This window comes from Tamandua tetradactyla, chromosome 15, assembly GCF_023851605.1.
Source record: "Tamandua tetradactyla isolate mTamTet1 chromosome 15, mTamTet1.pri, whole genome shotgun sequence".
NCBI lineage: Eukaryota > Metazoa > Chordata > Mammalia > Pilosa > Myrmecophagidae > Tamandua > Tamandua tetradactyla.
The window spans coordinates 9,266,734-9,279,383 of NC_135341.1; the positions used below are offsets into that span (position 1 = coordinate 9,266,734).

The 12,650-nt window shown below is 36.1% G+C and overlaps 1 protein-coding gene across 3 annotated transcripts in view; it reads left to right on the forward strand.

The window, feature by feature from the left end:
- The window catches only part of CNTN3 (contactin 3), a 371,507-nt gene extending 359,364 nt beyond the window's left edge, over nt 1-12,143 (forward strand). For all 3 annotated transcript variants that reach the window (XM_077128680.1, XM_077128682.1, XM_077128681.1), the window contains 3 exons: nt 3,362-3,474; nt 4,089-4,257; nt 10,286-12,143. In XM_077128680.1, the coding sequence (XP_076984795.1) occupies nt 3,362-3,474; nt 4,089-4,257; nt 10,286-10,386 (383 nt within the window). In that variant the 3' untranslated portion in view covers nt 10,387-12,143. The remainder of the gene's footprint in view (nt 1-3,361; nt 3,475-4,088; nt 4,258-10,285) is intronic.
- The last annotated feature ends 507 nt before the right edge of the window (nt 12,144-12,650 follow it).

The following is a 12,650-nucleotide window of genomic DNA, read 5'->3' on the forward strand; positions in this document are numbered from 1 at the left end:
TATAGATGTTTAATGGGCATTATTTACTACAATAATAGAATTTTGAACATAGAAGGAAAGTTTATCTAGTCCCAAATTACTCAGAAACTTTTATTCTTAGCAGTGGTGGTGTGTTAGTTTGGTAGATGTTGGAATGCAATATACCAGAACTGGAACAGCTTTTAGAAAGGGGGATTTAATAAGTTACAAGCTTGCAGTTCTAAGGAAGTGTCCAAATTAAGGCACCAACAAGAGTTTACCTTCGTTCAAGAAATACTGATGTGTCAGGAACACCTCTGTCAGCTGGGAAATCACATGGCTGGCATCTGCTGGCCCCTTGCTCTTGGGCTCCATTGCTTTCAGCCTCTGTTCCTTTTAGGGTCCCTCACTTTGCTTATTAGGGATTGGCTCTTGGCTTCCCTGGGCTCTCCCCAGGTTCCGGTTTGCTTAACATCTTATGGCAACATCTCCTGAACTCCAAGCATCTCCAAACATCCATGTCTCTGTTTTTTCTTTGAGCTGTATCGTTTCTGTTGTTTCTGGATCTTTCAGCTCCAAATGTTTCCTCTTTTAAAGTCTCTAGTAAACTAATCAAGATCTACCCGGGATGAATGGAGTCACATCTCCATCTAATCAAAATGTCACACCCACCATTGGGCATATGTCATATCTCTGTGTGGATAATCTAATCAGAAAATTCCAACTTACAGTGTTGAATCAGGATTAAAAGAAATGGTTGCTCCCACAAGATTGGTTCAAGATTAAAATATGGCTTTTCTAGGGTACATAACACTTTCAAACCGGCAAAGGTGGTAAGAGAGGTGATTCCATCCAATGATATGAATGCACAACTATTAGAACATTTTCCTAAAGTCTGAAATTCCCCATGTTCCATCAACACTATCCAGGAAAGGTTTGATTTAATGCTGACCAGATAACATACTTCAGCATGCTTTGCCTTACCAAAAGATTAGTTGAATGAATTCCCAAACATCAATATGTGTACACTAATGAGCTTGATATGCTTCTAACTGTTTCTGGTACTCTGTAAAATAAAGAATTCTCAAAATTTTAAAAGTGTTTGTGAGACAGTTTTTAATTTTAATGGCAAATATGGTGAAACTGGGACATAATTATCTGGTGCTCAGTAAACGCCAATGTTATTCAAAATAAGAGTCATCAGACACAGAATAAACCCTTTATTTTTCCTTCTTTTCCATTTTTCTTTCTTTGTTCTTTTTATCCTTCCAAAAATTACTGAATGCAGGCTGAACCAATTCAATTCATCTATGTTGGTTTGCATGCAAGATGATCCCCAAGTTATACTTGCAGTCATTTCTTCTGCAAGGCTGGTGTTGGGATGGGTGATTCAGCCAGTTTCCCGTAACTTCCAAGAGCAAAATTTTTGGTAGGACAAAGCAAGCTGATGTGGGTTTTCAGAGCTGCAGCAAATCAAACCTGCCCTTTATAGTGTTGACAGGATACAGACTTTGGGAAAATATTCTAACAGTTATGTATTCATTTCACTTGGATTGAGCTACCAGAGCAGAGCCATTTGTATTGCAACCCTAAGACATATATTCTCTATGTCATTTCTGTTATCAAAGTGTTGCAGCTTGAATACTTATAGCTGACCCAAACTCATTATTAATACCAAATCACAAAATTTAAAGGCAGCATAGAATAAAGAGCAGACAATATGCAAATCATCTACAAGGAATATAATGATGTTTGTCATTATTCACATAGATGCATCTGAGAGCTCTTTCATGTGTAATTCCAGCCATCTTTCCCTCATGGCATGAGTCAATGATGTTTAGAAATTTCTCTAGACAATCATTGTCCTCGTACAAGTTCATTTAACCAAATCATATTCAGTGGTTAAATTCAACACTGTTTGTGATGATTATGATTTTATGATGCTATTGCCAAATGAATAATACTATGTTTGCTATTTTGTGATTGACAAGAAGCTGAATTCTCAGTGTTTTGTCTATGTTGCCATTGACAAGTACTATGTACCCCCCAAGTGTGAGTTTACTGTCTGTGCTCAGCAGAGGGATTTAAACTATTATTCTATGTTTATAAACCTCAGAGAGTTTCATTCATTCTATAATGGAATTCTCACTGACTTTTTAATGTTTTGTCTTATTTTTCTGAACAATTGATTAACACTTGGAAAATGAAGAGTTTAAAGTAGAGTCTCTGGTGAATTAATTCATGTGTAGCTATTACATCATGGGAATAAATCCAAGTGTTCTCGTTTGCTAGCTGCCGGAATGCAATATACCAGAAACAGAATGGCTTTTAAAAGGGGAAATTTAATGAGTTGCTAGTTTACAGTTCTAAGGCCTAGAAAATGTCCCAATAAAAGCAAGTCTATAGAAATGTCCAATCTAAGGCATCCAGGAAAAGATCCTTGGTTCAAGAAGGCCAATGAAGTTCAGGGTTTCTTTCTCAAGTGGAAGGGCACATGGCAAACACAGTCAGGGTTCCTCTCTCATCTGGAAGGGCTCATGGCAAACATAGTCACAGTTTCTCTCTCAGCTGAAAAGGCACATGGTGAGCAAGGCATCATCTGCTACTTTCTCTCCTGGCTTCCTGCTTCATGAAGCTCCCCAGGAGGCATTTTTCTTCCCCATCTCCAAAGGTCACTGGCTTGTGGGCTCTCTGCTCTCATGGCTATGTTGTTCTTCTCTGCTCTCTCTGAATCTCCCATTCTCCAAAACGTTTCCTCTTTTATAGGACTCAAATAAACCAATCAAGACCCACCCAAATGGGTGGAGACATGGCGTCACCTAATCATACAGTATTGAATAGGGATTATTCTACGTTCATGAAATAGGATTTTGATTAAAACATGGCTTTTCTAAGGGGCATACATCCTTTTAAACCATAACACTAAGTAATCTTTATTTTTAATTGCTACACATCTTTGCAATTCTCATCGTTCAAGGTTGGCTCAAAAATCATCCACACTTATTTTTTTGTGACTTTTCTCTGCTTATTTGCCAATTTCTCTCAACCTCTACTTGTCAAAACTGATCGTACTGCTTGGCTCAGTAACACACGTCCCTCTAGTGATGAATAAAGGAATTTCCTTATTACTACTATCAACAGGTTGCCATGAAATGTGAGAAATGCCCTAAAGTATATGATGAATATGGTGAAAATGAATTATCTCACAATTTAATTGAAATGCCTTTGTAAAGGGAAATTTAGCTGGTCAGTTTTTTTTTCTTTTTCCACGTATATACCATACATTACCAAAGAAATACTACTCTACTTGTGCCAGCCTCCTGTAACAGTAGTTTATCTGCCCCCATGTAAAATATCACATCATGCTCAAATTCATTTTAATTTTTTCATTTTTCATTTAAAGCTCCCAGTCAGCCACCTGGAAATGTTGTTTGGAATGCCACAGATACTAAAGTGTTACTTAATTGGGAGCAAGTGAAAGCAATGGAGAATGAATCAGAAGTAACGGGATATAAAGTAAGTTCTTTCCTTACTTCTGGCACTACTTTCTCGAGATCTAGATTTAAATGAATTTTTCTAAAAGTTGAAGACATGGTTTCTATAATCTAATTTTGGTATGTGGATATTAGACTTTTAATTAAAAAAAAAGTTTGTTTCCAAAATGGTTGATTTCTTAAATATAAATTTAAGTGAAATAATTCTGCTCAAATTGGAATTGTGGGCATAGTGTGTGTAAATTGTTCATTGTGTTAACCCGTGTAGTATTTCTGGTGCTCACTCACCTACTACTTAAAAATCAGCTAAAATGTTGATTTTAATTCCTCAGTCTGGAATTCAAGACCCATACTGTATGGCCCTACCCTACCTTTCCAGCCTTACAAATACCCAACCCAGCAAACTTTTCTAAACAAGAATTCACTTTTCCTGTCCTTGATTTTGAGAGTCTGATGATTCTACTGTGGGCTCATCTCTATATCTAAGACCTACATTTAGAGGTGTGAATGGGACTTACATTCTAATGGCTATAGAAAGACAAAGTAAATAAGATAATTTCAGAGGGATACATGCGGTGAAGAAAACAAAAGCAGGCAATATAATAAATAATGAGTGTATTTTTTCATGCATTTTAGGTTTTCTATAGGACTAGCAGTCAAAATAATGTGCAGGTGCTGAGCACAAATAACACTTCAGCTGAACTTTTGCTGCCCATTAAAGAGGATTACATCATTGAAGTTAAGGCCACAACAGATGGAGGGGATGGGACCAGTAGTGAACAGATCAGGATTCCAAGAATAACCAGTAAGTTGGTTGAGGTTGATATTTGCTTTATCTCCAACATAAATGTTACAAGCCCCCAGAAGTGATTCAATCAGTGTTCCTCTATCCATTCTTTGTTCCCACCATGTCATTCATCTGAAGGCTGAGAAAGTCAATGAATGTGAGCGATAAGGGCGGGAGGGATGGAAAACAGAAAAGACGTCAAGATATTTAGCAAAGCTTTACCAATTTGAATTTTCATTTTCATTTTGAGCTATTACCGTTAATTTGCCGTTGGATTACCTGTAAAAATGGAATTCCCTAAGCATTTTCTCAAGGGCCACATCGAACCCACAGGCTATTCCGAAGGCCTTTATACTTCAATTATTTGCCTCCTACAATATAGAAGAATCTTACCAATTCCTTAAAAAGTAAAGCAATTAAATTAATATTGGTAAGATCATAAATCACTTCTGTTTGCCAAACCACAAGATGCATTTAAAAAAAATTCTCAGTTTCAGATTTCAAAGGAGGTTGTCCCTAACTCTTTCTTTCAAAATCCAAAGGAAACCGATTTTACTATAGAAATTATACCTTGGGTGTTAAGGGAAACAGACGTCTGCATATGTGTTTTACGATGATAATAGTAGAACAAATTTTATCTTCTTTTTTAAATCCCAAGCTTGGGGTTTTGGGGCCTTAATTTAAGTACCCTTGAGTCTTCATATTCTAACCTGTAGTTCTTCTTTTTCCCATTTTTTAAATTAATTTTTAAATTTTTAAAAAACTATTACAAGAAAGAAACACATTCTTAACATATGATCATTCCGTTCTATATAGATAATCAGTAATTCACAATATCATCACAGCTGCATATTCATTGTCATGATCATTTCTTAGAACATTTAATCAATTCAGAAAAAGAAATAAAAAGCAGAAAAATAAAGTGAAAACAGAAAAAAATTATACATACCATACCTCTTACCCTTCCCTTTCATTGATCACTAGCATTTCAAACTAAATTTATTTGAACATTTGTTCTCCCTATTATTTATTTTTATTCCATATGTTCTACTCATCTGTTGACAAGGTAGATAAAAGGAGCATCAGACACAAGATTTTCACAATCACACAGTCACATTGTGAAAGCTGTATCATTATACATCATCATCAAGAAACATGGCTACTGGAACACAGCTCTACATTTTCAGGCAATTCCCTCCAGCCTCTCCATTATATCTTGGATAACAAGGTGATATCTACTTAATGCGTAAAAATAACCTTCAGGATAACCTCTCGACTCTGTTTGGAATCTCTCAGCCATTGACACTTTGTCTCATTTCACTCTTACCCCATAGTCGAGAAGGTTTTCTCAATCCCTTGATGCTGGGTCTCAGCTCATTCTAGAGTTTTTCTCAATCCCTTGATGCTGAGTCTCAGCTCATTCTAGGATTTCTGTCCCATGTTGCCAGGAAGATCCACACCTCTGGGAGTCATGTCCCACATAGAGAAGGGGAGGGTGGTGAGTTTGCTTGTTGTGTTGGCTGGAGAGCGAGGCCACATCTGAGCAACGAAAGAGGTTCTCTTGGGTGTGACCCTTAGGCCTAATTTTAAGTAGGCTTGGCCTATCCTTTGTGGGGTTAAGTTTCATATGAACAAACCCCAAGACTGGGGGCTCAGCCTATATCTTTAGTTGTCCACACTGCTCTTGAGAATATCAAGAATTCAAATTGGGGAGGTTGAAATTTCCCCCGTTCTCACCATTCCCTGAAGGGGACTTTGCAAATACTTTCCCACTCACTGAACAAATCACTCTGGGATTCATCTGGGCATCACTCTGGACAAACCAACAAAATCTCATGTCCTACCCAAGGTTCCATGTACTTATGTTGTTCAACCAACTATCTACATAAGATATATTAGGAAACGCACTAGTTAAAATATAAATTTTGTACCAAATAAACACTTTTTGCTTTAGCCTCACACATAAGTTGAAATTTTAGAATATTAATTACCATCTATTTTCATCACCCTGCAGTAATGACATTCCTTTGTTCTTCCTCATGCAAAAACAATTTTTAAATTTGAACATTTAGTCACTATCATTATACACTCTAAGATGCCTAGATTATACCATCTCAATCTTTATCGTCTATCTTCCTTTGTGATTTCATTTATGCCCCCAGCCTCCTCCCTCTATTATTCTCACATTCAGCTTCATTCAGTGTTTTAACATAATTGTATTACAGTTAGGTAGTATTGTGCTGTCCATTTCTGAGTTTTTATATTCAGTCCTGTTGCACAATCTGTATCACTTTCAGCTCCAATTACCCAATATCTTACCCTATTTCTATCTTCTGATGATCTCTGTTACCAACTAAATATTCCAAGTTTATTCACTAATGTCAGTTCATATCAGTGAGACCATACAGTATTTGTCCTTTTCTTTTTGGCTAATCTCACTCAGCATAATGTCCTTAAGGGCCATCCATGTTGTTACATATTTCATAACTTTATTCTGTCTTACGGCTGTATAATATTCCATCATATTTATATGCCACAGTTTGTTTAGCCACCCATCTATTGATGGACATTTTGGGTGTTTCCATCTCTTGGTAATTGTAACTAATGCTGCTATAAACATTGGTGTGCAAATGTCCCTTTGTGTCCTTGTGCTCATGTCCTTTGAGTAGAGACAGCATATAGATGGGTCCTGTTTTTTAATCCATTCTACCAGTCTATGTCTTTTGATTGGGAAGTTTAATCCATTAACATTTAGTGTTATTACTGCATGGGTAGTACTTTCTTCTACCATTTTGCCTTTTGGATTTTATATGTCATATCTAATTTTCCTTCTTTTTACCTTTACTCATACTAAACTCTTCTCCACACCTCTCTCTTCTGTCTTTTCATATCTGTCTCTAGTGCGCCCTTTAGTATTTCTTGCAGAGCTGATCTCTTGGTCACAAATTCTCTCAGTGATTTGTTTGTCTGAAAATGTTTCAATTTCTCCCTGATTTTTAAAGGACAGTTTTTCTGAATATAGAATTCTTGGTTGGCAGTTTTTCTCTTTTAAAATTTAAATATATCATCCCACTGTCTTCTCACCTCCATGGTTTCTGCTAAGAAATCTATGCATAGTCTTATTGGGCTTCCCTTGTATGTGATGGATTGCTTTTCTCTTGCTGCTTTCAAGATTCTGTCTTTCTCTTTTACCTCTGACATTCTGATTAGTAAATGTCTTGGAGTACATCTATTTGGTTCTATTCTCTTTTGGGTACACTGCACGATCTGTAATTTTAAGTCTTTCATAAGATTTGGGAAATTTTCAGTGATAATTTCTTCCATTAGTTTATCTCCTCCTTTTCTCTTCTCTTTTCCTTCTGAGACACCCACAAAACATATATTCATGTGCTTCATATTGTCATTCAGTTCCCTGAGTCCCTGCTCATATTTTTCCATTTTTTCTGTATATTTTCTTTTTCTTGTTGGATTTCAGATGTTCTGTCCTCCAGTTCACTAATCCTATGTTCTGCCTCTCGAAATCTACCATTGTAGGTTTCCATTGTTTTTTTTTATCTCTTCTACTGTGCGTTTCATTCCCATAAGTTCTGTGATTTGTGTTTTCAGACTTTCAATTTCTTCTTTTTGTTCATTCCTTGCCTTCTTTGTATCCTCCCTCAATTCATTGATTTGGTTTTTCATGAGGTTTTCTATGTCTGTTTGTATATTCTGAATTAATTGTTTCAACCCTTGTATCTCATTTGAATTGTTGGTTTGTTCCTTTGACTGGGCCATAGCTTCAATTTTCCTAGTGTGATTTGTCATTTTTTGCTGGCATCTAGGCATTTAATTACCTTAATTAGTTTATTCTGGAGATTGCTTTCACTTCTTTTACCTAGGGTTTTCTTGCTGGATGGATTTGTTTTCTATCTGTTCTTTGACATTCAGTTCAGCTTTTTCTGGACCTCTAGCTTAGGTTTTGTTTAACAGAGGAGAATTTTTCAGTTCTTGTTTTCTTGTTTCTTGCCCTGCTCATATGGTGCCTTCCCCCCCCCCCCCCCCCCCACCTTTAGGAGGGTCTACTTAGGTATTATAGACTCCGGCCAGATTTTCCCAGACCAAACTGGCCTCCTATCAGGAGGAAAGAGTCACCTGCTTTGGTTTTCCCTGAGGGTGAGACACAGCAGGTTGAAAGACTTTCCTGTGAAGTCTCTGGGCTGTTTTTCTTATCCTGCCCAGTATGTGGCGCTTGTCTGACTGCAGGTCCCACCAGCATAAGATGATGCAGTACCTTTAACTTTGCCAGACTCTCCCTGCTGTGGATTTGGTGGAGACAGAGGAGAGGTTGTAGGCTGGTTTTAATGGCTTCAAATTACCAAGCCCTGGTGTCTGAATTCCTTGAGGGAGGAATTCCATCTGAGTTGGGCTTCACCCCTCCCCTGGGGAAGGCACAGGCTCCAGACAAGCCCTCAAATGAGCTTGTTTCTGCCTATGCCTGGGACAGTTGTAGCCTGAGAAGTCCTGCCACTGAATCCAGATGCAGTCAAGCCTTTGTAGAAACACAACCACAAAAACCTGTTTCCTTTTTTTTTCTTTTTCCATCAGCCCTGCCCCATTGGCAATGGGGCAAAAATGAGCGACCTCCGCTTTGACCATGTTCACCTAAGCTGGGGGCCTATTTTTAGTAGTCAAAATTTGTTAATTAATTCCATAATTGGTGTTTGGTTGGGCTCAGCCCCTGCTGTTGGTAATGTCTCTTTCCTTTCCTCTCTGGGAAGCAGCCTGTGGGGGAGGGGAACTCATGGTTTTTGGGGGGCTCGCAGCTGGTCCAGCTGGTCCAGACTGGGGTACGCTGTGTGTCCTGTCACTGATGTGGCCCCAGGAGCTGTTCTGTACTGTTTCTGGTTATTTTGTAGTTGTTCTGTAGGATGAACTAAAACGCGCACCTTGCTAAGCCACCATCTTGGCCCAGAAGTCTAACCTGTGTTTCTTAATGCCATAAATAATTCTGTTCCCTTTTCCTGATCTTGGCCTAATCTAAAGTTCTGGGCAGTCACAAGTGAAATCTTTGTCTTTAAATTTACAAAACAAAATGAATGACATGATTAACAATTTAAGAGAAAGTAAGATGTAGAAATTTTACTTTTCTGTGAAAACATAAAGATGGAATATTGAGACTGACAAAAATTAACTAAATTAAGATAAACAAGTGTAAACTACTTATAGCAGAACTGAGTTTTAATGTAAAAAATAGTAAAAAAAAAAAAAAACATTTGAGAGTACAGACATTTCTAAAACTACATCAGGAGGGCAAAAGCAGAAATTAACCTAAACTTTTACTTATTTATTTGTTTGTTTCTAAGTTTTAAAATAAGACATACTCTCCTGTGCCTAGAGTAGTGCAAGGAATAAAGTTAACATTACAGGATGGGTGGAATGACACTGTTAAATGGAGTAGGTTCTGTGGTTTGGCAGGGACAGCTATTATTTTAGCATTTTAGGGCTGCTGAATCAAGAGTAACCTTTTCATCTGACAGCCCATGGTTTTACTGAGCTTGCATAGACCAACCAGTGGGTGCACAAGGACATCTTTAGGAAAATGGAACTTCAATCGATTGCTTTTTTAAAAGATGATGGTTCACACTATGGGCAACAACTTATCTGGGAACATAAAATATGCCTAAATGCATAAGAGTAAAACAGATTTTTCTAAACACTATCTGATGACATTTTCTTTAATTGAACCAGTGAATTATCTCCAAATTGTTAATAGTAGAGTCCAATTACTTTCAAGATGACTGAGTTGTTTTTCCAATTTCAATTAAAGTTAAATAATACTAGATAATTAAGCCTGAAATAGTCTGAGAAAAGTTAAACACGTCAATACAGATAGAGCCTCTTGGCCACCAGTATACACTGTATTAGTAAATGAAATGAGGGCTAATGATAAATTGTGGTCCAGGTTAGGTTCATGCTGTCATTTGGTTTTGATGTAAGTCATTGCTTTCGCTCTGATTACTTCTATTGGTGCAATCCTTATTAATGAGATATTCTTACTCTTTGACAGATATGGATGCCAGAGGATCCACTTCAGCCAATTTGAATGTCCACCCTTTGTCAAGTTATATACCTATAGTACTGTTCTCTATTGTTAATGCCCTGTGGTGATAGTAACTTTTATTATTATTATAATCATTATTATTATTATTATTTACTGGAAATTTAATTGGTTACGAAAAAGTGCTTTATAAAATGCAATGAGTATGCATGTTTTTTTTCCCAACTCTGTATTTTTAACTTTTTACTTCATTATAGGTAAAATATAAATACAATAAAAAAAAACCACAGTAAATCCTTTTAGGGAAATCTGAAATGCCTTAATATTTACTTGATGAACCAAAGGAATTTACATATTACATGCTTTTAGAGTTTTGATATAAATGTTCTTAAACTATGAGTTTAAACACTGCCTATGGTTAAAGACACACTTCCACTTATGCATCCACACAAAAGACTTTTTTAAGCTGAAAAACCTTTATTTAAGCTGAAAAACTTTTATTTAAGCCAAATACAATCTGGAAGACTTACTTTGTATCATTGTAGGGAAATGCTCATTTTAATCCCCAAGGGTGAAAAATGCATTTAGAAAGTATTCTATTTGGAAGGAGGTGGCCTGTTACTAAACAGTGTTTTGGGAAACTGCTAAACCTTATCTTGGATGAATGCTCTTTGGATCAGAACACCATTAATTGATTGTGAGACTCTACAAATCTCTTTACTCTCTCTACCTCTCACTTACTCATCTATAAAAAAAAGGGGGGGGGAGATAATCAAACCCATGCTCTCTGCCTCTGCCCCAAGATTTAGTTGCTAAAAGATAAAAAAAGGAAATGTGAAAATGCTTTGTTGCCTTCAATCCACAACCTGTGGAAAGTGTTACTTTATTTAACCATATAAAATCATGATTACCACATTTTCAAGCTTACATTCCATTCTAGATCATTTTTTTCATTAAATGATATTATAAAATGGAAATAACCACATTTTATCCTTTCTTGAAAAGTAGAAAAAAATGTTAAATAAAAATAATTGTTGCCCCCACACCAATGGGCAGGCTTTCAGGTTTTATTAAAATATGGTGGAGAAAATAAGAAATGACCTAAATCCTCACCAAATATTATGCAAAAGTCACATGATCTTTCATTTCCAATTTTTCTTCCATTAAGGAAGCCTCCCTTTTGTGGATGACAGAGATGGTTTTTAATGAAATCCAACTGTCTGAGTGAGTCTGGCAGGCTTTTTAGTTCCTGAGTTAAATTTATATTAGAACTGTGGCAATATTGCCAACTTTGATATGTATGACTCACTCTTTCAATATGTGGTTTGTAAGAGATTGTTGAAGACATGACTTCATAGCAATATGTAAAGAATGTATGAAAATTGGCAGATTGAGCATCAGACATTGCGAAGTCAATTTTTACCTCTTTCTTACCACTTTCACATGTTGCAGGAATTTTTTCTTATTTCCAAAGAGATCAGATTTTGGAACCAACAGTTTAGATATCAAAAACGAAAAAACTAGCAAAATTCTGATATCACCATAAAACATTATTTACATTTAGAGGTTACATTTAAGATAAAGTAATTGTACATAAAGGAGATAATTATTTATAACTTTCTCTGTGAAGTCTGTATATACTGTATATACCTAGAAAAATTGTGACTGACTCGTAGGTTTCATATGACCATTGTTATTTCCAGTTAAAATGTGGGAAAACACTTTCTCCAATTCCTATATTTTATGCTAAATATAATGGGGTTATACCTTTTTATTATTTAGTAATTCTTATAATGTGTTCCTATACTTTTCTTTTTCAGGATAATTACTCTGTTTCATGTAGTTTCTAGCAAAATATCTCTATGAGATATGTGCCTTGTTTCATATTGAAAAGTATAAAATTTATCTTTAAACTTCTGTGTGTGTATCCTATGGTTATCTATATGTATTATTTTCTATTGTTCTAATAAAATTTATAACAATAAAATGCCCATGCATTATTACATTTGGAATGGTCAAAAAAGACATCTAGTGGGAAAAATGGGGTAATTATGCTAATGCTCTCATTTTTAAATATATGTTTAGCCAGTGTTTAACTTTTTGTTCTTTTAACGAGATATTTAAAAAAATCATTTTATAACTACCTGAATAAGTAAAATCAGCAATCTGAGACAGTGACCTCTGCATTAGAGTTATTTCAGGTTGGAGGAAGGGGGACCAAGGAGGAAGCATAGCACTCACTTCACGGAATTATGGTGTCTATTTTCATTGTCTTTACTTGGTCAAAGGTGGCTGTGCCCACATTTTTTACCCCTGTTTTCTTAAAACTAATACTAACGTCAACTTACGAGTTCTTCATAGGCTTTGTTATTGG